The sequence below is a fragment of the Salminus brasiliensis genome, chromosome 7, assembly GCF_030463535.1.
Source record: "Salminus brasiliensis chromosome 7, fSalBra1.hap2, whole genome shotgun sequence".
NCBI lineage: Eukaryota > Metazoa > Chordata > Actinopteri > Characiformes > Bryconidae > Salminus > Salminus brasiliensis.
The window spans coordinates 6,106,638-6,132,831 of NC_132884.1; the positions used below are offsets into that span (position 1 = coordinate 6,106,638).

Below are 26,194 nucleotides of genomic sequence, written 5' to 3' on the forward strand. Positions count from 1 at the left end.
CTAATAGCACTGAGTACATGAAATACATTCTAACAATATATAAATTAAATGCATAGTCTTAGAAGATCACATTTGTACCTTTTTTATCTTGATGTAAAATCCTGATGAAGTCTCTCAAGTTGTCTTAGCGTAAATTTTTACATTTCATGTACATCTCATGTAAAAATCCTGTATTTGTTCATCTAAAGGATAAAGGTGCACGTATTCGTCACTGTACAGTGTGGACTGTACAGCGAAATGTGTCCTCCGCATTTAACCCATCTGGTAGTGAACACACACTCACACACACACGTGTTAGGGGCAGTGAGTACACACACACACCCAGAGCGGTGGGCAGCCAACTCCAGCGCCCGGGGAGCAGAGAGGGTAAAGGGCCTTGCTCAAGGGCCCAACAGTGGCAGCTTGCCGAGCCCGGGAATCGAACCCACAACCCTGTTATCGATATCCCGGCGCTCTAACCGCTGAGCCACCACTGCACCAATGTTTCCATTTTAGTTTATAATACATGTTTAATATTCGAAACAAGTGCTGCACAGTCTAAAACACTCCACAACTAGCCCCAAGCGAATATGCTAGGCCAAAGCTAACATGGTAACATGCTAGTTTTGATACAATACAGTGCGATTTGCTGTGATACAGTGCATTATAGTGTATCATTACATCCCTAACTAACATATAGGACTGCCTAAATAAATATATGTGATATACTGCAGGAGAAAACTGAATAAAAATGTAAATATTGATACTAATAGTGAAAAATAGTGTAAGGACCTGAATTAGTGAGTATGCTGAGAGTTTCACTTTGCTACATTTACTACATCATAATCCTTTAGTCAGACCACTCAGGTCTCAGAAAGGAGGGAATGCGAGCTAGATGATACAGATCAGCAGGGGTTCTCCCTCAACAAAAGCAGGAATGACAGAAGGTGTAAATGAGTTCATGAAAGACAAAAGACCTCTCCTTTCCAAATCCTATTATCTTAGAGGAAACCTGCTCCCCTCCGCTAGGCCCCTAACCGCTAGGCCTCTTTCTCTCTCGCCCTCTAAATCACTCTATCATTTGCATGCTAAGTACGGGTGGGTATTCTGTTGGTAATGCCCACAGGCCAGTGATAAGCAGATTGAATTAACAGTTGAGCAAGGGGAGGAGGAGGGAGGGGGCCTTTGTCAACAGATTCAATCTCACACGGAGATGGGAAAGCAGAGAGAGGGCAATGAAGGTTGAGGTAGAAAACACAGACTTTCTGAGGACTCTTCAGTGTGGATACAGCGCTGGAATGTTATTCCTAGCTTTCTCCTCTCTCCGGATGTTCCGGATCGATCCGAAGCGACGCGTTTGTTGTTGAAAAAGGGAGGAGCAGGGAAGCAGGCAGGCTACGTTCGTCACGTATCTGGGCCTTTTCTCACACTTTGCCTTCCACGCTGGCTGAGATGAAAGCCTAGTCACAACCCCCATTTGACCTCCCACCCCACCCAACATCCCACCCCCACCAACCCCACCCCACCACGTTTTACACTTTACCCAGGACCCTCTGGCATGTTCCTGGGCAGAAGCTAAATCTAGCCCCAGGCTGCGAGGCCTACCGGGCTGCAGGTTGTGTGTGGTACCAGCTGTCTCTCGCATCTGTCTGAAGGAGCCGTGAATAAACAGAGAGAGATAAACAGTGCGGTGTGGAGACGCAGACCACACACCATGCTGACACACACACTCGGTTACGCTAACATGCGGTTACAACATAAGACAAATGCTACCAAAAACCTACAAATGTAATCCAGCGACCCGAACGCCTTCCTACTGTTTATTCGGAGTGTGTTGTGAGTTACTGCGACACTTATTAGATTTCCACTGAGACACAGCGAAGGCCATGCAGTTTGGCCACAAAGGAGACAATAGGGTGGTCTCGTATTTCAGGACAGAGTGGTCTGGATATTAGGACATAGCTACACTCATTAGACAGCATCTTTTTACTAATTTTTAACAACAAGAGACCATATTTTGTCCCATTGATCCACAGTGCTGATCCCTCTTCTTTAAAAGCTAAATAATTAAATAATGGTAGGGGCAATTCAATATTGTGTGTATGCCAGACTTTTGTACATCCCAGCTAACATGCCCACCTGGGGTCTGTATGGGTAGCCCAACTGGAAACTAGAGAGTTTTGTCCAAGGGTTCCATGTTGGGCCCACATATGGATGGCCACCAGGGTCCCACCAGGGTCAGTGATGGGGCCAGGGGGGGGTTAAACATGGGCCTCATCTGGATTGTACACTGCACTTGAGGCCTAGACGGGATCCATGTGAGATTAGGGTAGGCTGTAATGATGGAGCCCATTTGGAAAGCCCAACTGGGTCCCAGTAACAACACGTACAAACCCACTCAGACTGGACTTGCCTCTAAATGAGCTCTCTTACACTAGAAAGCCAATTTACATTAACTTAAAGCACGGCAGCTGTGTATATAAGTACACTGTAAAAGGGTCGTGTAATGTTATCTGTTATATAAATAGGCCTCACATCCGCTACGATGATGCACTTTCTCTGTGAGGTTTCCCATGTTACCGTACCGCCATGCTAACAGTGGTTCATGTTTGTATTTGCTAGCATTCACAGCTTAAACTCACACATTTCAAGCTCAGGAAAGCCAAGTTAGACTTACATGTTGTATAGTGCAGTTTTGCAATAAATGTAGGACAATTAAAGCAACACTATGTAATGTTTTTACCTTAAAATAACAACTTCAAAATCACTGTGACCATCCACTCACTTGTTAAAAGTAGCGTGAAGCGTGCAAGACAATGTTCAGTCCACATGCTTCTTCGCATTCAGTGACGGTTCTGTATTTGTCAGCTTGTCCAGAACAGGTCCTTTAATGGGGCTCAAAGCGTGAATTACACTTTCCAACTGTAGGGGGAGCTCAGGAGCAAGAGGGAACCTTTCTCCATAGTGCTGCTGTAAAGAGAGCTGTAGATTAGCGGTGGACATAGACCTTCACTTAATTTACAGCTGTTAATACAGTAAAAATGACAGGGTGTTGTGTGTATAATAAGCCTCAGTTAAAAAATCAGTAAATCTAGGAGCATACAATCAATTATAATTGGACCACAAGTACCTTGTTTAACAGTTTCCCCCACAACCTCTAGCTAGGGCTGGGAGTTGCTTCCGAAAAAAGGCAGAAAAAATATTTTCATGGTATGAAATATTCTGCGGCCGCTCTGTTTACACCCTGTCTGAGGACATGTGCTTTACTAATACATTAATCCATTTTCCCTTGGTTCAAACAAATAAAAAAAGTGAAATGTACAATGTGTACAGCACAATGTGGCTCATAGTCAACAAGACTGGGCTGCAACATATACTCACCTGAAGCTGACAGAGGAAAATCAGGTTTAGCTAGTCAGCTAAGCTCATTTGGATAGCGTTAGCTCTCAGAATTGCCTCAGAAAGGTCAAATAGGTCCCTGAAGCTTAAGCGTCAGGTGGAAGCGCATTAAGTTAATACAGTGGCCATTATAACGTTTGGGACAAAGGCTGATGTCTGTTTATTTGCATAAACTCTGCTCAGCAGTATTACATTAGTGCTAGAACAACTCACATGTGGTCAAAGTGCATATTGTTAAATGGTAATAAAGGACGTACATATAGCCCCTCATTTCAGCACACCATAATGTTTGGGACGCAGGGGTTACAGGCCTTTCCAGCCATTAGCTAGGACGCATCCATATCACATGATTGCACTAATGAATGCTGGGAGGGTGAGAGCTAGCTCATAGATAGCACATGCATTTTTCCAGTCTATTCAGTTGTGGTTAGCTTGTGCCCACTGCCAGTGGCACTGCCAAGGACTTTGGGCAAACCCCTGAAAAGATGCTACACTGGGCCCCCAAGTCACTTTGACAAGCACTGAATTGTGAAGACTGGACGTCTGGGTCAGAGCATCTCCAAAACATCAGACAGGACTCGTGAGGTTTCAAAAGAAGGGCTACCGGTAAGCCAGTCCTAAGGGTCATTGACACAATCCATGAAAGCCCCACCCACCTCACAGCGTAGTGGACTTGAAGGATCTGCTGCTAACGTCTTGGTGGCAGATACCACAGGACACCTTCAGAGGTCTCGTGGAGTCGAATTATCTCATGCTTTGAATGGTCAGGGGGACAAGGGGGACATCCTCAATTATAGGCAGATGGTGCTAATGTTCTGGCTGATTGGTGTATGCACACATTTATGTGCATCGGTGTGCATAGTGAATATCCTCCACACCAGAAACACGTGACAGGTGTACAGTTCAGGGTAAATCAGGGCACTCGTCTTTCGCAGCAGATCATCAGGACTGAGCACAACCTGGTTCATGTCAGACGAGACGCTTCGCACTTGATCACTTATGTAAACGTAGCCGTTTTGAGCGCAGGGGGAACGGTGGTGACAGATAGACCGATGGTTCGACCTCCGAGCTGTGCCTGCATCACTCATCAGCAGCTTAGATAGGCTGACGTCTGAGCAGGCTTGGATTGGTTTCAGCCTTTATGATGGGTAACGCAGATATTCCGTCTAGCATATCTGTAAGAGGAGCCCAGAGGAACTTCTAAACACATGCTTCCTTACACACACACACACACACACACACACACACAGAGCAGTGTTCAGTGTCTTTGTGTTTGTGGACGACTGTTCCCCTAGGCTGGTTCAGTGTAACACCACCTGTATGAAACAGATCTGCATCTCTGGGCTCTGAGAATGGCATATGCGTCGGAGTGTGTGTTTGTGTGTGTATGTATGTGTGTGTGTGTGTGTGTGTGTGTGTGTGTGTATGTATGTGTCTGTGTGTGAACACCATACACCTTTTTATCCTTTTGCAGAGCTCTAATAACCGTCTAGACCCACACACTCTTCAAAATAAGGCTGTCATGAAGGGTTCTTTGGGTGATGCCATAGAAGAACCATTTATGGGACCATAAGGAACAATTTTTGCAAGAGATGGTCGACCAGCTTTACCTCGGATGACCAAAATCAAATGCAACAAACATTTTGCTGGTCAGGAGCTGGTTAACCAGCTGTTTTTGTCTGGAAGTCCAGCTTTTTAACCACCATGACCATCAAAAACTAGCTCAGACCAGCTCTGAAACCACCGTTTACACTTCAAATGTGGTCAAGCAAAATCCGATCATGATCCGATCACCAAAACGCAGGTACTGCCTGGTGTAAACCATCCCTTAAATCCAGATAATGTGTCAATGTGGGGCCTGTATGGGTGGCCCACCGAGAAACCAGAAGGTTTTGTCCTCAGGTTCCATGTTGGCCCCACATATGGATGCCCACCAGGGTCAGTGATGGGACCAAGAGGGGTTAAGCATGGGCCCCATCTGGGTTGTACACTGCACTTAAGGGCCTAGACGGAACCCATGTAAGATTAGGGTGGGCAGTAACAATTAGGCCCATTTGTGAAGCCCAACTGGGTCCAAGTAACGACACCTTTACAAACCCACCTAGCCCACTGTTCCCCCTGTGTGAGCCCCATATGTTGGGTAGGAAGGTTCTTAAAGAACAAACATGGTTCTTCTATGGCCTCGCTTAAAGAACCTTTTGTAGCACCTTTATTTTTTAAGAGCTGCAGTTCTTCATTAAGAGAAACGATGACGATTAATAACTTAATATTTCCACAACCTCCTACTTTGCTATGAATGAATATCCAAACAGCACTAGAGCAAGGATCAGCCAGGTTGGCAGACCACATCAGAGTGATTTAAGCCTAGCTAAACAAATGTGGAGGGAATTATGAGTAAGTGTGCACCGCTTGCTTTTAATTTAGCGGCCTTGAACGCTTCCATCAAAGCTCGCTGACTCCCTCCTCAGAGAGCCGTCCTCCAGAGGAAACTCAGCACACTGGGTGTGTGTAGATGTGCTGAGATCAGCACACTGGAGGAGCTGTGGGAAAGTCTGAGGAGTGAACTTGTGAGTGTTAGTGAGCAGATGTGTGGTAGAGCGCCCTCCTTTGGCTGGGATATTAGTGGCAGGAGAAAGGGTTGAGTCTTGGGGTATGAGGAAATTGAATGGAGCTGGTTCAATCAAAGGTGTGTGTGGTGGGTTTACCTGCTGTATCGAAAAGTGTATGGAAGTGAGGCTCCATTTCGGAACATTGTGAACTGTCACACACCTATAATAAATAACCACCGGAGAACCAAATCTATCCAGGAATTTGGGGACCAAAATATCTGCTCTACTGTGAAAAAGGTTATGTGGCCTAAAATGACCTCTATTATGCTTCATGTAGCATTTCATGTGACCCTGTCTGGTAAAGGACTCAAGCCTTTCCCTCAGAGTAGATGCTGGTGGAGGCTGGGATGCTAAAGATGCTAAAGCTGCCACAGCGATGCTGGACGAGGCTGGTGGCCTGCAGAGTAGCATAGCAATGCTAACAATGTTGATAGCAATGCCAAAGCCACTGTAGCGATCCTGGGTGATGCCAGCGTGCTGCTAATGCTGCTGTATTCTATCGCTGCAGACATAAATTTTAATTGCGTGCCAGATATGATCCATATTGTCGTACTGGATTGTATTAATGTATAATTATATGTCTACAGTACATACTGTATATAGTCTCACGCAAACATTTGGATGATGTAAAAATCCCTTCAGGGAATGGGCAGGTGAAGCTGTTTTGGTACCTGGGTTTCAACAAACCAGAGGGAAAATTCAGCCGACTGCAGCCATAGCTGGTGCTGGTTTCTCACTAGGTTCCACGTTCTGCTCTTTAAGTGCAGCATCGACAATCAGTACTCTGACATTTAACCATATACCTGTTGACTGTAGCATCATTAGCTAACTGACCTGCGATGAACTGTGTCGTCCACAGTACATGTATTGACTGGCCGGGTCCCACAGTTTACTGTTTTCATCCTCTCTGCAGATGGCCTGAAGCCACCGATCTCTCCTTTTGCTGTCCTTCGCTCTTTGGGGAAGCACAGAAAATGGTAAACTAGGGTGTATGAGCAAATCCGTTACATTTTTAATTTGTTGGCACAATATGATTGGGTTTGTTTTCACCCAGTAGGAGTGCATGGTCATTGGGATAACAGGGAAGTGACGTGTGGTTGCTCTCATCCATAGAAGTATAGGGGCAGTGGTTATAGCACTGGGTTATTGATTACAGGGTTGTAACCAATAAAGGTCTCTTGGAAGGCCATTAACCCTCTTTGCTCCAGTGGTGCTGTCTGTAGTATGTCTGACCCTAAGCTCTGACCCCAGCCTTCTAAGCTAAGACCTGTAAAGAGCAGTACCAATACAGGCACTTTCTTCAATAATAACCCAAAAATCATAGCCCACAAAGACAGGAATACAAGCTAATGTGTGTGTGTGCATGCATGTATTCTAAAACCCTGCAGGTGTGTATGAAATCCTACCTCCTGAGAAACTGAAATCCCAGTCTTGCATAAGCCCATTTGATGATTTCATCAAGTACAGTATTAAACTCCCTTCATAACCACAACCAACCTGACTGTGATTAATCAGACCCATCACATCCTGGCCCGCGACAATGAAATCAAGGAGCATCATCCGGCCAAATGAGATATTTATTTCTGTATTAACAAACAACAGATTCCCAGCAAATGCAGACACACACACACATACACACACAGATACACACACATACACACACACCAGCTGTGACCTCAGCTCGTGTGTTACACACCTGGAAGGAAATGAAATCACTGTGATGATTCAGGCCTTCCATGTGTGCAGATGATACAGTATAATCACCTTCCGCCCTCATTAGTGTCGCTAGCATCTCCTGGAAAGTCCAGCTTGAACCGAGGCTCCTCAAACAAAGATTTCAACGCTGGTTTTAGCTTAAACACACATGCTAACGTGGCTAACAGTGAATGGAAGGTAGAAGGCACCAATTAGCATGACAGCACGTTATCTGCACAATGCTTAATGCACAATAATTTTTGGCTGTTCGTTTTCATTTATTGTTAGCCACTCTGACTTCTTTGGCTTCTGCCCGGTGACGTCTGTATCTGGAAGAAACCGTATCCCGAGGGAACCATTACACGCTTCAAGCTGTGTAGGCCTATGTGCTTGTAAAAATACTACCTTAAAATGTATGTATGTATGATTACAGGATTGACTCGGTGTCATACAGAGGAACAGGCCGTGCGGCGTGCAAAGACACTACAGCTACACATCAAATGAGGTACGCTTCCAATGGTATTTGGCAAAAAACGAAATTTGGCACATCACCTGAAAGGATCTGGATGGATACACTGTAAAAAGCTGCTGTAATTTTTACAGTAATATTACAGTACAGTACAATGGGCACTCTGGCTCATAGGAATACATAGCATAACATAACATAGCCCACTGAGTCACTGGATAAACTCACAAGCTTACTGTTCTGTAACCATACTGTAAATTTTACTGTAGTTTTCTACAGTGTAACGAAAGAGCTTTGAGTGTGGTGGTCATCACTCATCCAGGTCACTGAATCATCAGCTGAACTTGGTCCACAAGCCAGGCCACGAACTGGACTAGTCCATCTCTCGCTCTCTGAACCTGGAAATATCTGGGATTGATTCCAGCTCTTGTTCACATACGGTCATGACCTGTCTATGTGATGGTGTTTCTTTATCTCCTTATCTCTCTGTTTCTCTCTCTCTCTCTCTCTCTTATTGCCTATACTCTCTCGCCCTAAAAAAACAGAAGCCCTGAATTAACAGGATTGATGAGGTACACATTGTTTCCACATGAATACAATCTGTCCCTTTACCACAGGTATTACCAGAAGTAGGTCAGCTAAAGGACAAAACTATGCAGATTTATGATTCATACTTTGATTCATATGGAAATGATGTGTGGATCTGAATCAAATGAATCCGAAGCATCACATTTTTTTTTAAAGGAGGGAGTTAAATACCGTACCGAAAGTACAAGTGCAGTTTGCATGACGTTCCCGGCAGGTTGCGAGAGCATCCCTCGTCCACAGCATCCCACCGGCCCACAGGCCACTGAACACCGTAAAACCCTGACCACACTCAGTCTGAGAAAAGACACTGGGCCGCTCCTTCAAGGCGTAACGGTCACGCTTGTTACTGTTAATGGGGCTCCACGATAGGACAACACATAAATCGACGGACTGCCATGCTGTATGAAGTATAGTGAGTTTGTTTTTTCTGTCTCTCTGTCCTACAAAGTTGCGTGTGGTCGTCGTGGGCCAACGGAGGCCTCTCACCAGCACTTGCCCAAGGGAACGAGGGAGGGTTTCATTCGCCTGCTGGGGCTGAAGATGTCCCTCACTTCCGTTTCCAGCCTCACACCAGGCACCTTAAAAATCGATACAGCTGAGAGAGAGAGAGAGAGAGAGAGAGAGAGAGAGAGAGAGAGAGAGAGAGAGAGAAAGGGAGGGCGTGAGAGTAGAAGACATGCAGGAACAGAGGTCAACACACACACACGCAGGTTTCGTAATCTAGCTGCCTTATCGGCACATGGTGATGTGGATGCTAAGTGACAGCTCCTTTTCTTTGATCTCCTCTACAACAGGATAGGATTTCCCAGAACACTGAAGCGCTTATGTAACTCCCTAAAAGAGACAGTTTGGCGAACAGTACATTTTTTCAGAGACATGTTTGGCGTCAGGAGTTCTCAGGTGTTTTTTAGTTTTGCACTGGAGCTATGCAGCTAATGTAGCTAGCCTCAATTCACAGGGACTTGTTAAGTACCCTCTAATAGACTTGTGTAGACTAGTAGACTATTATATATGCAAGACCAGGACCGTAGGATGGTATGCTAATTTTACCTAAACAAATAAGTGCAAGTAAGCTAGCTAATGTTATATAACTTTATAACTTGAATAAAATCTCTACTTTTCTACAGTGACAATTATTACTGCATTATAATTTTACTATCATATCACTATGCTTACGTTAAAATATTTGACATGGTTGGATACGGCAGGCTTTGTCCAATTTCCGTAGACGTGCTCCCACATACTCAAAGGGCAAGCTTCACCTCTGCTTGGCTTAAATTTTGTCTGCACATTTGTCACATTTAGACATACACTACTTTTGTTGGACAAAAGTATAGGGACACCTACTCATTCAGTGTTTCTTCTAAAATCAATAGTATTAAAAAGGGTTTATCCTGCTGCACTGTGGTAAATACAAAGCACGTGTACATGTGCGTTTGTTGACAAGCTGAAGTAAAAGAAGCATGTGGACTGTGTTTGACACAAATATGACTCTGCTGAGAGGTTCTCCTGCAGCTCCACCACAGATTCATGGTGCAGTAGAAGCCTTCCGGCCTGGAGTGGCAATGACAGAGACGCCAATCTCCCCTGTTACAGTCAGTGTACCATCAACATGATTCGGAAGCTGCAATTTTAAGGTAACATTGCTGCATAATGTTGCCTTTAAACCAGACGGCAACAACAATGGATGCTATCAGAGCAGTTACATTCCGTCTCCAGATGGTCTGAAGGGTTTGAACTATCCCTTTAAGGCAGGTTGTGCTATAGTGTGGGTAAGGGAGCACTCACTGTCCCGCAGCTGCATCACTGGGGGTGGGAGGGTACTGAAGTAGGGGTGCTGCAGTGCATCCTGGGCCGAGATCCTGTCCTTGGGGACCATCATCAACATCTGCTGCGCCAGGTCTTCCGTCTTATAGGGCAACTGTGCAAATCTGAGCCAAAACACGCACAGACATGTGCATACACACACACACACACACACACACACACACACACACACACACACACACACACACACAGAGGCCAAGGTATGGGTCAGGCTTTCATATAAGGGAAGTTGCTGTTGGGCTAGGGGGGGAAGTTTTGGAGGGGGGGGGGGTGGTTGACTACACAAAGACCCCTCTGTTCAATCTTGGAACGAGCACAGACACATGCACACACACATATGTGAGCGCACACACACTCACACATACTTATGTTTAGCTGAACTGATATTACCTTTTCCAGACATCTCTGAATTGCTGGGCTTTGCAGGGCAGGAACCATTCTGTAGGAACACACACACACACACACACACACTCTCAGTGCGTGGAGAAAGCTGAAACCGGCGGCCTCCGCCTTGAGCGTCTTCCACTAAACCACTCGCTTCTCTCCCTCTCTCTCTCTCCAGGCCAAACGTGACCTCGCACGCCCTGGAACCCACACACTTGGCCATCTCATGGACACATTTCTCTCTGCCCGGCCCCTCTCTCCTTCCTCCGAGTAGACGGCCACCCAGTCTCTCTCACTCTGTCTTTCTCCCTCTCTAAAAGCTACTCTGTGTGAGGCTGTATTCACCTCCTAGCACACCTGGTTGTGGTTGAGAGACTGGCTTTGGGCCTAAACCTGAGTCAGACCGTCAATGAGAGAGCAAGAGAAAGAGAGAGAGAGAGAGGCAGGATGTGCCATACACTCCACACAGCATGTCTATAACTTCAAAACACATGGCTTGGCTTTTTCAGAAGGGCTAGAACTTTAGCAAGCAGCTAATACAGATCCTAGAGGAGTAAGCCTCATTGGTGGACGATGTCTAGAGACACAGAGATACAGTCTACTGTGTATACTGGTATACTGGTATCAGTGTGTCCCTGATTTTTAGTTTTTGCAGTATTGATAGACAACAAAAAACGATCACAGCAAGTCTCACAGCTCTGAATCTCGTTTATTATAGATGCTAACACTCAGTTCTTGTTTGGGGGTTTTTCTCCCATTCGTCTTGGGTCGTCTTGCTGCTCTGCTCTGCTCTGCTCTTTCCAGAGGTCCAGCCACAGATTTTCAACGATGCTTAGATGTATAGGGGATTCTGAGGACCATGGCAAACCCTCAGCTACGCCTCTTGAGGTTTTCTTTTGTGGATTTTAAGGTGTATTAAGGGTCATTATTCCAGAATTTGCAGGTATTTGATTGAATCCAGTTTTCCCTTCAACAGTGAAACGTTCCCTGTGACACTGGCTGCAACACAACTGCTTAACTGTTGGCGAGGTTCTGTTTACAATTCATCTAAATTTTATCTGATGACTGTTCCACAGAGGCCATATTTGTGCAGGTGTCACTGCACAGTTGAACACGGCTCAAATTAATGCATGATTTACAGAAAAAATCTGACTGTTTCTGGAGGATCTGGTCACCTTTATGGACATATTTCTTTCATTGACTTTTCTTTTTCCTCTATTTTTTTCATTGTTATTTTTATTATTTTTAGTTATTTACTTTTAGGTGTATTGATTTTGCACCTTGCCCTGTTTTCTAGTCTGAGCTCTATGGGATTTGTCCTGGTCAACAAAAAGTTTCCTCATGTAAAAATCCAACTGAAGAAAAAAAAATCTTCCAGAAAGTCATTTACAGTGAAACGGGGGATTTTTCCTTCTACCCTCTACCTGACCGCCACCATTTCTGTTAACTGACATTTCCTATCTACACTACAAACTGAGGAAATTGCTACCTGAAAGTGTTATCTGCTTATAGCTCCCTTCTGCTTTGAGGGCATCAGCTATTGTAATTTTCAGAGCGCTACAGCAACTGCTTAGAGGAGCCCATGGCAAGGTTTGAGAAGTCAAAGTAATGAACTTATTTGTATTAATTTGCATTCCCTGTCTTTCTTTATGTGAAGAAGAAGGGGTGGGCAATATGGTCAAAATATTGTATCACAAAAGATCTTTTCACCATACAGAATGTTTTTAATGAGATACACGTGACTGCAGACAATATCAGTAGATGCAGTTGAACAGTGTACTTTAAGCTCTGACAAAAGCATACTGTGTATCACAATAACAAAATAACAAAAATCACAATACGATAAAATATTGTCATATTGCCCAGCCCTATGAACAAGCCATAACTCTAACAAAGTCTGAGAGCTCAGCCCTCTACACACAGGTTGTGGAGAAGCCATGCAGTACTTGTCTTATCAGTCAGGAACACATCTTCCCCAATCTCTCTATAATGAATGAAGGACATTACTTAAAGAAAACCTGTGCAGGGCCCTAAGGGTCAAAAGCTGAATTATAGACCAGGCTTAGGGGTCAAGAGGTTAAACATGTCAGCTTGTAAGGTGTTGGTTCAGGACTAACCTGGAACATACACACATGCATGTCAGTGGAAGGGCTTCAACACCTCCCTGTGACTTTGCTGCTATGGAACAGATGTTATACAGTGTATGTTTATTGACAAACCACTGCTAGCCAAGATCCACTCAGACATAGAATACACCCTCCCACTCACACACTCTTCACACACACACACATACACAGTCATTCGACTTTCTCTTCTCTTCTTCACAGTTATATAGACAATATACACCATCAGCACCATCATAACATTAAAACCACTGTACTAGTATTGTGTAGGTCCCCACATGCCACCTAATCAGCTCTGACCCACCGAGGCATGGACTCCACAAGACCTCTGAAGGTGTCCTGTGGTATCTGGCACCAAGACGTTAGCAGCAGAGAAGTTGTGAGGTGGGTGGGGCCTCCACGGATCGCATTAATGAGCCTTGGGCGCCTTGACCCTGTCAGCACTGGTTGTCCTTCCTTGGAGCACCTTTGGTAGGTACTGACCACTGCATACAGGGAACACCCCACAAGACTGCCCTGATGTTTTGGAGATGTTCTGACCCAGTCGTCTAGAACATCACAATCTGGCTCTTGTTAAAGTGGCTCAGATTCTTACGTTTGCCCATTTTCACTTTCAAGAACTGACGGTTCACTGGCTGGATGATATGTACTTTGCCTGTCAGTGGTTTTAATGTTATGGCTTATACTTTGATCATTTAATATGAAGTCTGAAAAAAAACTCCTGGGCTCCCCCTACAGTCTGGGAGTGTCATTCACCTTTACTCCACTGCTGTAAATACAAATTTTACAGCACTTGCTGATAAGCTGCAGTGAAAGAAGCATGTGGGCCGAGGTGGTAGAGTAGTATTACAGAACTTTACTCTAATATGACTTGGGTTATGCAGTGTTACACAGTTCTGCTGAGAGGTTCTCCTGCAGCTCCACCAATGCCCCATAGTGCAGCAGCAGCGTTCCGGCCTAGAGTGGGAATGACGGAGACGCCATTCTCCCTGTTACAGCCAGTGTATCATCAACATGATTCTGAAGCTGCTATTTTACAGCATATATCTTCACTCACTGTCCACTTTACGAGCACCATCCTTACTAACAGATCTGCTATACAGCTGCACAGCTATACACTGAAGCCCATCTGTTGTCACTCACAGTCTATTAGATTCATGAGTGTTTTTAGGAAACCTTGCCAAATCCCCCCAGACCCCCCCACTGCACACCTTTCTGTTTGGCGTGTGTGAAGGTGTGTGTTTGTGTCTGACTCAAGGGTGTGAAGTCAGCTTGTACCGTGTTAGCTCAGCCAAACCTGCAGTGCGCTAACACACACACAGTCTCACACACACTCACATGCAAGTCAGCGAAAGGGCTTCAGCGGCAATCTGTGAATTCACTGCTCTAATACACACTTTATATCAGTTTGCTTAAAGGGCCCATATCCTACTTTTTCACTGTTTTTAGGTTTCCCCGATGTCTAATTATAGCAATTGTGTAGGTTTGCATACCAAAATAACTGACGTTTACATTACAAATGACAAACACACTTTACACCCCTACAACTCTGCAGGAGTCCAAACCTATGTGTTTAACAAGATGCCATAGAATGCATTTATTGAGTATTTTTAGGTCCCGAATACACAGGTCAGCACCCAGGACCGATTCTTGGCTCGATTCTTGGCTGAGGGGCTCATTATCACTGGTTCACTTTCACACAGAAGATTCTATTGCGCAATTCCGAACGTCACTTTTCCCCACGCATTTCTGCAGAACCTAGGTTCGTCCGCTGTCCGTTTACCTGGAATCGTGGAGTCGTTCTCGCGGGAGATGGTTTCTAGCTATGCAGACGGCAAGTTGAAGCAGTCATGTGAACCAATGCGTGTGGTGCTGGGAGATTCAGAGTCAGATAGCTTCCACACCTGCGGCTTTCACTAGAAGCGAACCTCAGACCTCAGACTTTGGAAGGACCAGAGATCGGTTCTCTGGGCCACTCCCGGGCTCGAAAACTGCTTTCACACTTTTGACCAAACGTATCAAACTCACGAAGACAGCAGACCTGGGTCCAGAGAAAAGCTCAATGTGTCTTTGGATGGGGTAGAAATGCTCAGATGCTGTTTTACAACCCTGTTATTTTGCCTTCAAACGAGGCCCCAACCACACATATCCAGATAATAAAAAAATGGGGATTTCCCTCCCTCTGCTTTTGAAAATATTCTGTGTGAACAGCTTATTGCTGGACTTTTTGACTGTAACATTGTTTTTATTTCACCAAAAGTGAGGAAAAGGGGTCACATTCCATGAAAAGGCCCTTTTAATGGCACTGCAAGCCAAGATCCACTGTACTATAGCATACACACACTCCTCCTCACACATACACACATAGAACCAATTTTTGTATTTGGATAGAATAAATAAATAAATAAATAAGTAACATAGTTTAAACTATATATATGTGTGTGTGTGTGTGTGTGTGTGTGTGTGTGTATATGTGCGCACACTGGGACTGTTAATCTCTTACTGTATAAACCAGTGTCTGCTCCTTTCACAAAATGTGTTAATAGACAAGCAAAGTCAACTACACACACACGTACACACACACCCCTGCAGTGTACAGTGAGTTTAAGGCATGGCTGAGTCAGATGATTTAATGTGTGTGGGGTAAAAAGCAGTAAAGCATAAAAGTGAGCTCATCATTAACCCTTACTAACCCAGCAGGGCCTCAGAGTGGAACAGAGCTCGTCCACTCACCCGGTTTATAGTTGGGCAGCTCGCTCACACCTGGCCAGCTTTCTTCTGTGGGCACCCCCAGAACCTGCACAGCAAGAGAAGGCAGAATTGATCAAATAGGCACCCTTGATCAAATAGCTGTAGCTAATCAAACATAACATATATATTCACAGATGTTTCATGATATTCAGGTCAGAAGCCTGAAAGGGCCTTTCCAAAGGTCTCTGGCTCTGTGTCTTGTCAGGTGATCCGAGCTGGATTATGAGGAATATTTTGGATTTTACCATTATCCTGCTGTAGAAGCCATGCACTTTTCAGCCTTAACCATAATGCTCCTGACACTAGGAAGGTAAGGACGTAGACGTAACAGCCAGCCACTGCCAAGGGTCAGCCAGCCAGCGCCAGGCAGCCGACATGCTCGGAGGAAAGCGCTGGGTACCCAGCTACACTGCACCAGCTATCGGACATCTGTGCTGGCCAACATCGCTTCAAAAGTGATGAGGGGAGAGAGCACCATCTATCCACCCAGAGAGAGGGAGCAAGCACAGTTGTGCCCTCTCAGACTCCGGTTGCTGATGGCAAAGTGGCATGGCTCAGCAGATGAACCCTTGATCCCCAGGCCATAGTAGTGGTGCATTAGACCACTGAGCCACTCTGAACACCATCTTAAGCCCTTAACAGATGATTTGACACTTGCAGCAACGAGCAACAGCAAACATGACCAGTGATCCGGAGCTCTCATAGCTCCCCCCTGCTTTGGGGACAGTTGCTTGAATGAGCCCATGGTTGCTGAATGTTAGCACAAGATTTGAGGAGTCAGAGGGTTTAAAAGCTTGGAAATTCGATTCAGCTGACAGTTCCTAATTTCAACTGGTGACATGCCTTTGGCCTGATTAGATAACCAACGGCTGAAACTTTGTCAAAAAACCCCAAAACTGACTAATCTAAGGATTAGGATGCAGATATTAGCCATAACATTAGCACCACCCGCCTAGTACTGAGAGGGTCCCCCTTGTGCCACCACAACAGATCTCACCATTTGAGGCATGGACTCCACAAGACCTCTGAAGGCATCCTGTGACGTCTTGGCACCATGACGTTAGCAGCAGATTCCTGTAAGAAGTCCTGTTAGCTGTAAGGTGGCGCCTCGATGGATCACAGCCTAAGATCCCCATGACCCTGTTGCCGGTTCACAGACGGTTCACCACTGCATAGCAAAGGTCAATCCACCTGCCTGATGTTTTGGAGATGTTCTGACCCAGTCGTTGGGACATCACAATCTGGGCCTTGTCAAAGTGTCTCAGATTCTTATGCTTGCTCATTTTCCCTGCTTTTAAGGCCTTCATCCCCTTCATGCACTGACTGTTCACTTGCTGCCTACTTTGTAGATCCCAACCCTCAGATAATCAATGTTATTCACTTCACTTGTATTAATGTTATGGCTGGTCGGTGTATATGCCATGATGTGATGATGTGTTATTACTGCTGTTCCTTTTGTCTCTGTTTCCACAGCCCAGACAAACACAGACACTTACTGTCCAAATCTTCAGCAACTGCTCAAAGACATCAGCCACACCAGGGAACGCTGGCGCCCCCTGTAGCATCTCAATGAAAATGCAACCAGCGCCCCTACAACAGAGAGCGAGATCTGCATTAAAAGCTGCTCAGTCTAAAGAACTGTCATCAACAACGAGTGTGAAGGCTTCTCCCATATAAAACACTTGAGCCAAATACAGCACTGCAAAACAATGTGCTAGTATGGAAAGTGTGCTAGTATGGTTAAACGAGACGTCAGTAAGTGTGTTGTGCTGATGAACATTCTGTTTGGCCGACAGTGTGCGAGTGTGTTTGGTTATGGCTGTAAAACTGTATTTTCTTACCAAATGTCCAGCGCTGTGGAGTAGTCTGTGGAGCCCAGTAGAACATCAGGTGGTCTGTACCACAGAGTCACGACCTCTGCTGAGTATGTTTGGCACGGGATGGACTTGGACCTGGCCAGGCCTGCTCAGTGTGGCATAGAGGAAAAGTGTGTTTGTTTGCTTACAAATTATTATTGTTTTTATAGACTGACCCTTTATTGACACTTAAATATAATAAATATGAGACACTAGTATTACACATAGACTTTTACAGGAACTCATACAGTATAATACATATGTATTATGTATGGGACATTGTTATTACCTATAGATACTTATTATAAAAAAAAAAGAGTTGGGAAGGCTTTCTACTGGATTTTCTTGCTGTGAGGATTTGATTGCATTCAACAACAAGGGTGTTAAGATGAGGTCAGGATGTTGGATGATCACCGCCCTACCTCATCCACAGCTCCCCAACTCATTCCAAAAAAAGTACTGAATGGAGCACCAACCATCATTCCAGAGAACACAGTGGTTCCACTGCTCCACAGCTCAATGCTGGGGGACTTTATATCCCTCTAACCCACGCCCAAGCCCATTCACAAGTAGGGGTGTCCACAAACATTTGGACATATTGTGTATGCTATATATGTGCATATACTATATATAATACATATGAAACATTATCATAACATGTGAATGCCTTCATGAGTAGGGGTGTCCACAAACACAATACAGTGTATGGTATATATATATATATATATATATATATATATATATATATATATATATATATATATATATATATATATATAAACATATGTGACATTATTATTACATATAGACACCCACCACCACCTGGCCAGGTCCACCCACCACCACCCACTCAGCTGGGTGGCCATGCCCCCCACCCTCCACCACCCATACCAGACCAGCGGCACACCCTCCTATCACTGCTACCTGTTTAAATGACCATGTTAAAACCTAAAAGGACTCGTAACTGTCTGCCACTATTAATATCTTCTCTATCTCTAGTTTCTTCCTTCAGCTCCGAGGGAGTTTTTCCTTGCCACTGTCGCCGTTGGCTGCTCACTGGGGGTCTTGGATCCTTCATGTCTTACGTTATTTCTTTCTCTGTCTTTTACTAATTACTTTGTGACGACAACAGTTGTAAAAAGCTCTACACATAAATTTGACTTGACTTGACTTGCCTTATTACATATAGACACCCACCAAAGTCAGCCAGTTTGAGCTCTCCTAGGTAGCTGATGAGCAGGTTCTGAGGCTTCAGGTCCCGGTGCAGGATCCTCCTACTGTGGATATATGATAGACCTCGCAACAGCTGGAACATAAAAATCTGATAGAGAGAAAGAGAGAGAGAGAAAGAGAGAGATTATGTCCTTTCCTCTTCTTTGAACTGAAGCCTCGTGAAGCCAAAGGCAAAAACGGATCGTCTTACTCGAACATTGTACGAGTGCAGTCCTCCTGGGTGCTGTATCATATACTGAGACAAGTCTGTTTGCTGAGAAGAGAAAGAGAGAGAGAAAAGACACTTACATTACTTATTCTGCACACACTGGGTGCTATTTAAGCTACATTAGCTATTAATGTTATTATTCTTATGTTAAAACTACATTCCTTTGCACAAATGAACTACTGGTATTCCAAAATGTATACATTGTCACTGTTGAGTGTGAGAGTGTATGTAATATAATATCTATAAGCCCTAATGAAGCCCTACAAAGTCCATTGAAGATTTCAGGATACGGAGAAGACAAACCTGGGAGAATGGTGCTCTGTACTTACCACATACTCGAAGACGAAGGTGAGAGACTCGCGCGTGTGGATGATGTCATGGAGCAGCACAATGTTAGCATGCTTCAGGCCTTTTAACAGAGAGGCTGGGAAAAGAAAACACACCAGTACGGTAACACAAAATCTGTGTTTCCTAGTACTCAGAGAACCCTATCAGGTTCAAAATTCTCCATGGTTGTGCTGATGAGAACACAGTGGTTCCACTGCTCCACAGCTCAATGCTGGGGGACTTTATACCCCTTTAGCCCACGCCTGGCATTTGCACATTTGTGTCAGCAATGGGTGAAACTGGAAGTAGCTGAATGCATTCACTAGTAGGGGTGTCCGCAAACATTTGGACATATTGTGTATGCTATATATATGTGCGCATACTATATATAATACATATGAAACATTATCATAACATGTGAATGCATTCATGAGTAGGGGTGTCCACAAACACAATATAGTGTATGGTATATATATATATATATATATATATATATATATATATATATATATATATATATAAACATATGTGACAATTATTATTACATATAGACACCCACCACCACCTGGCCAGGTGGAGAAGCTCCCCTAAATCCACTTGATTGATTAGAGATTGGCTCCTCTAACCTCATGCATCATATGTATATATTAAAAAAATATATATAGAAATTTCATCATCAAATCTTTCCCCATTTTTCTTTAATTTGGTACTACTAGTTACCCCACCTGTCCGGAGCTCCCCCTTGCACTAGCAATCCTCCCGACCTAACACATCGCCATCACATATGTGAAGCCAGCCACCACCTCTTTTTGAACTGCCCATCATGAGAGACCCACCCACACGGCCAATTGTGCTCTCTCAGCCTCTGGCTGCTGATGGCAAAGCAGCAAAAAGAGATCTGGATGTGTTTTGGGTGGGTTCAGAGATGTTGGTGGCCTGTATTTACAGAGGTGACCACCAACCACTAACACCAAACATGCCTTGGCTAATCAGGTACAGTAAGAGGGAAAGGGTAAGGGGAAAAACTGTGTAAATGGAAATGGAATTTTTTTTTACCACATTCCTTTAATGCTGTTGGATCGAAAGAGGCAGCCAATGAGGGCTTATTACTACAGCAGGTAGATATTGCGCTTACCCTCTCTGATTGCAGTGAACGGAACGCCCTCTTCAGTCTTCATGCGGATCACCTTCAGTGCTACCAAGTGGCCATTAATCCTTAAAGCACAGCAGAAACACACATCACATGAGCTGCAACTACAGCCAAAGGAACTTAGCTACTAAGGGGGTTTTGTATTAGTGCAGGTCTGCTGTTTTTCTTTATGTAAGTGTGCTAATAGTCAGTTTCTACAACAGGGTTTAGTCACAAGCATGACCTTAAACAAAGAGCTCAGGAGTAAAGTGCGTCCTTTTGAGTCTATTTACCATAGAGAAGTTCTCAAACTTCTGAATTCTGTGTTCACATCGTAAGAAATGCTCATTGTGGGAAATAGTGCCTATAAACACTGACCTCAGAACAATCTGACCGCCCTCACACTATATGGACATAGGTATTGAGACCTCTTAATCACTGAACCCAGCTGTTTCATTCAGTCTAATTGTCAAAGGTGTATAAAATCAAGCACCTAGCCATGCAGTCTGTCTTTACACACATTAGTGAAAGAATGGATGAGGTACTGTAATAGGATGCTACCATTGCATAATGCAAGTCAGCTGGTGAAATATCCTCCCTCCTAGACATCCCACCGTCAGCTGTGAGTGGTATTATTGAACAGGGGAAACATTTAGGAACCACAGAGAGCAACTCAGCCACCAACTGCCAGACCACATAAAGTAAGATTTAATGTGTAGGTGTCCCAATACTTTTGTCAGGTCCTTCCATCCCTTCTTTAAAGTCAGTTGGTTTATGCACTTGACCATATTGGTCATGATTTATCATGTCATACCAATTTGACCAGTTTTCTTATAGTTGTCACACAGTTAAATACCATTATCCAATCATATCTCCAACCAACCTCTAATAGAGGGATAGATTAATAGTAAAAAAGGATAATTGTCAAGGCCATTGTGGCAACTGGTTGTATCTGGTTATATCACTTTTAGTAAATACCCAGTTCTGCCTGTACAGTAAGAACCGCCTGTCACTTACTATGAAGGCAAGTGATTGCTTGTCAATGCAAGAGAAATTGAGGGTTGATTGATATGTCATTCATCCAGCAGAGGGCAACCACAGCACTTTTCTACTACTGAGTCAGCCACAGTAGAGCTCCACACAGGCAAGAACCCTGAAACCGAAATGTGTCCTAAAATGACCTGAGGCTAAAACGGTGCTCCTAATTCTGAACCCCCTAACCTTTCCCTGTAAAGTTTTATTGCTGATGTTTACCCCCCCATTTTCTCCCCAGTGTGGACGGTCAATTATCCACCCCATACATATTGTCCCCCCAACGCCACCACGCACCCAACACGCTTGGAGGACAGCGATGTATACTCGGCTCTGATGCAATGGCCAGCAGATGCCAGTGCCGGCCAGCACCGGCCAACACCGCACTGTGGAGTGATGTGTGGAGAAAGTACCATCTCCCCACTCCTGGAGAGATCAAGTCCAATTGTGCTCTCTCGGGGCCCTGCCTGCTGATAGCTTGCAGCATGACCAGGATTCCAGCTAGCAATCCTCTGATCATCGTAAAAGCGCAATTAATCCGCTGGACCACTCAAGTCCCAAAACCTCAAACCCTTCCATAGAGACCTTCTTTAAGAACACTGCACCAGCTAACAGACGCCTGTGCCAGACAGCATTGCTTGTAGAGTGATGAGGAGAGAGAGTGCGCCATCTATCCACACGGAGAGACCCACCCACATGGCCAATTGTGCTCTCTCCGACCCCGGCTGCTGATGGCAAAGCAGCATGGAGATCTAGATCTAGTGTTTTGAGTGGGCTCAGAGATATGTTTGTGGCCTGTATTTACAGAGATGAGCTAGGGGACAGTCTAATTCCAGTAATTGTTAGCAATGCTAGCACAGCATCTCCTATTCTGAATAAAAGAAGCAAACCTTAGATAGGAAATGTGTTGTGGCTGATGGACAGCATCTGGGGTCAGTGATAAACCCATTCTCTGGACTCTTTCCACGGCTGAAGACTATTAGGTTTGCACATATGAGGTTGTGTGCGTCTGTTTGTGTGTTACTGACCTGCTTATTCCTTTGTACACAGTGGCGTATGTGCCTTCTCCTAGCTTCTCCAGGTTCAGGTAAGAAGTGGCTGTTCCGAACTGCAGCCCTGTGTTCTGGGAATACAGCAGAGAATGTGAGTGTATTGTTCTGATATGATGCAGTTAAGGGTCTTTCAGGTGTTATTGTGTATTTATGGCTAGTTTTGCAGCTCCCAGTACTCCAGTGTGTGTGTGTGTGTGTGTGTGCTCACCCACTGAAACTCCTGCTGGAAGCTTTTGCCTCCCAGCGGGTCACTGTTGCTGCGGCCTCGCTGCACCCGCAGTCTACGCACCTGCAGTGTGTGGAACCAGTGAGGCTGAGGAGTTTCAACCCCGTCCAAGTCGCCCAGCTTGGGAGGGAGATGACAGATACGATCGTTAAAAATGATTAATAATTCAACACTGTGACTGAAGCCTGACGTCAGCTATCTATTATCTCTGATTTAATAACATGGTTCAGTATGATGCTGCTAAAGTGTCTGTTAGTGTGTATATGTATACTGTATATGTCTGTGTGTGCAGTTGTCAAGTCATGAAGTGTGTTTTTTTGTACTGTGGCTGCCAAGAAGAAGACTGTGAACAATAGAAAATGAACAAAAAACCCAACCCAGCATCATGAGTGTTTATTTATCCTAGTTTTAATAGCTGGGAACCTAAGAACAGACAGACCAGACAGACAAGTATGGTAACCTACGATTGAGAATGTGTGTGTGTGTGTGTGTGTGTGTGTGTATGGGTGTTGTGCAATATGAGAAGAATAATGTTATTTATAAGTAACATAAATTGAAATTCACAGAACCTGTGAATAGAGGAAACAAGAGGAGGAGAGGAAGAAAAAAGAGAAAGAGAGAGATGTGAACTCAAGGTGAAGTAAATGTCAGCAAGCTAGTGCAGACAGAGACGACTGAGATCAAGTCTAAGAATTTGTGTAGCCAGTGAAGAGAATAGAGAGAAGTACTAGCTGTGGAATCTGAATGGGTCGTAATGTAATCATGATCCAAACAAATATTACTGCTAACTGCTTCTTTGCCCTATTTTGACATCATAACAGGTTAGAAATACAATTGTTATAAGTGTATCTTATATCATATCACTATCTATATGAAATATCACTGTTATGTTTGCTTCTTTCCCTATTATAACACCATAACCTACAGAGAACTGTTATAACTGTTTCTTTGACCTTTTATGACATCATAATCCACAGCAATGATCACTGTTATGACTGTTTCTTTCCCCTATTATGACATCATAATCAACAGGAAAGATCACTGTTACAACTGTTTCTTTGCCCTTTTATGACATCATAATCCACAGCAATGATCACTGTTACGACTGTTTCTTCCCCCTATTATGACATCATAATCAACAGGAAAGATCACTGTTACAACTGTTTCTTTGCCCTTTTATGACATCATAATCCACAGCAATGATCACAGTTATGACTGTTTCTCTCCCCTATTGACATCATAATCAACAGGAAAGATCACTGTTACAACTGTTTCTTTGCTCTTTTATGACATCATAATCCACAGCAATGAACACTGTTATGACTGTTTCTTTCCCCTATTACATCATAATCAACAGGAAAGATCACTGCTACAACTGTTTCTTTGCCCTTTTATGACATCATAGCCTACAGGAAAGATCAGTTATAACTGCTGCTTTTCCCTATTATGACATCACAATCCACAGAAAAGATTACTGCTAGAACTGCTTCTTTGTCCCATTCAGACATCACAATCTATATGATAGATCATTGTTCTGATTGCTTCTTTTCCTATTATGACATCATAATCTACAGATATGTTGTAACATAGATCTGTACACACACAGAGATCATGATCCATACAAATATTACTGCAAACTGCCGTATTTCATAATTGGTTAGAAATACAATTGTTAAGTGTTTCTTTGCTCTATTATGACATCACTGTCTATATGAAATATCACTGTTATGATTGCTTCTTTCCCTATTCTGACATCATAATCTACAGGAAAGATCACTGTTGCTTTGGCGTCTTATGATGCCATGATGATATGATAATCTACAGCAGAAACACATCAAAAGAATTCCCTGTGATGCCCTAATTCAATCAAAATCTGTCATTTCTGAAAGAAAACTGAAGGCCTTATCTCTAATTACGTACTGATGCTCATTTTCCAATCAGAAAGGCGGATCAGTTCGACTAAATTAGATGTTATGGCTCACTGACGAGTGACAACACCCTTTCTCGCTCCACTGGAGCATACACAGGCATTACCTCAGTGACTGGCAGGGACGACACACTCCAGCTCCTCGAAGGCCTCTCTTCCATTTCCACCTCCTCATGCCCTTCTGTCCCTATGCCGCTAGTCTCGTCCACCCTTTCCTGACCGTTCCTGGACTTTTTCTCTTGTCCACAACACCAGCAGCACTTCCTCACACACAGAGACCCCCAGAGCCGGAGCCTCCATAACAAGTCCTCCATTACACTCTCTCTCCCTCTTCTTGTGGGTCGGCCCTGTCGCTCATATGACCAGCAGGAGTGTGTGTGTGTGTGTGTGTGTTCAGCGCAGCGGCCTGGTCTTATGACCATCTCTCGTCCGCAAGAGTAACACAAAAACAGCCATGTTCTCTGTATTAATGGGAACAAGCATGTCTATTCAAGCAGACAGGAGAGAAGGAGTAGCCGGAGAGGGTAAGAGACAGAGAGAGAGAAAGAGAGAGCAGTAGCAGTAATGAAGAGGTACTGTACTTTTGGAGCATGTAAGTCCTGTATAAAAGGCCTGATTGTGGAGTGATGGTTCATAATCCAAGTCTCCAGCAAAGCTGTGTGTTTATGTGTGAGTGTGAGAGAGAGAGACTCTTTTGTCCAAAGGCTTAAAGAATAGGCCTAAAAATGAAAATCCTGCTTAAACAATTCAGCTGGTGTAGGGCAGTGGTGGCTCAGCGGTTACAGCGCCGGGCTATTGATAACAGGGTTGTGGGTTCGATTCCCGGACTCGGCAAGCTGCCGCTGTTGGGGCCCTTGAGCAAGGCCCTTTACCCTCTCTGCTCCTCTGGCGCTGGAGTTGGCTGCCCAGATGGGTTAAATGCGGAGGACTGTATATATATACTGTACATAGTACAGTGACAAATACGTGCACCTTTACCTTTGGTGGTGATGAAGATTAAGTACAAGTGGAGTGTGTGATCAGTAGAAGAGAGAGAGTTAGAGTGTGTAAGAGAGAGAGAGAGTGATAAAGAGATTGGGTATGTGGTCTATGTTCTTGCTTTGGTTATTCTTCATCTGTACTAATTTGGACTAAGAGCATTGTGTGTGTGTGCCTGTAAAGGTCTTCTCTCTCCAGCAGGTGGCAGTGCTGTGTTTTAAATATCACCTGCTTTTCTATGCTGGAACACACCAAGTTAAGTCTAAATAATTTTAAGATGATGCTGGTGTTGTTTCTGAAGACTGTGGAGACAGTTGTCTGCTTACCTCATGATAGCCCAGATGTCTCTGCTTCAAACCTGGGAATACAAGCAAAGACAAAGAAAGGACACTTTACCCCAAAAAA

General features: G+C 44.3%; 1 protein-coding gene across 1 annotated transcript in view; it reads right to left on the reverse strand.

Moving 5' to 3' along the window:
• Positions 1-7,555: 7,555 nt before the first annotated feature.
• Positions 7,556-26,194, reverse strand: part of cdk15 (cyclin-dependent kinase 15) — a 29,045-nt gene continuing 10,406 nt past the window's right edge. Inside the window, exons 2-14 of the mRNA XM_072682865.1 lie at positions 26,116-26,147; positions 22,867-23,004; positions 22,635-22,729; positions 20,581-20,660; positions 19,448-19,542; positions 19,101-19,163; positions 18,875-18,998; positions 17,663-17,783; positions 17,318-17,411; positions 15,804-15,867; positions 10,954-11,002; positions 10,525-10,667; positions 7,556-9,331 (exon numbers count right to left, since the gene is read on the reverse strand). Of these exons, the coding sequence (XP_072538966.1) occupies positions 9,219-9,331; positions 10,525-10,667; positions 10,954-11,002; positions 15,804-15,867; positions 17,318-17,411; positions 17,663-17,783; positions 18,875-18,998; positions 19,101-19,163; positions 19,448-19,542; positions 20,581-20,660; positions 22,635-22,729; positions 22,867-23,004; positions 26,116-26,147 (1,211 nt within the window). The 3' untranslated portion in view covers positions 7,556-9,218. The remainder of the gene's footprint in view (positions 9,332-10,524; positions 10,668-10,953; positions 11,003-15,803; positions 15,868-17,317; positions 17,412-17,662; positions 17,784-18,874; positions 18,999-19,100; positions 19,164-19,447; positions 19,543-20,580; positions 20,661-22,634; positions 22,730-22,866; positions 23,005-26,115; positions 26,148-26,194) is intronic.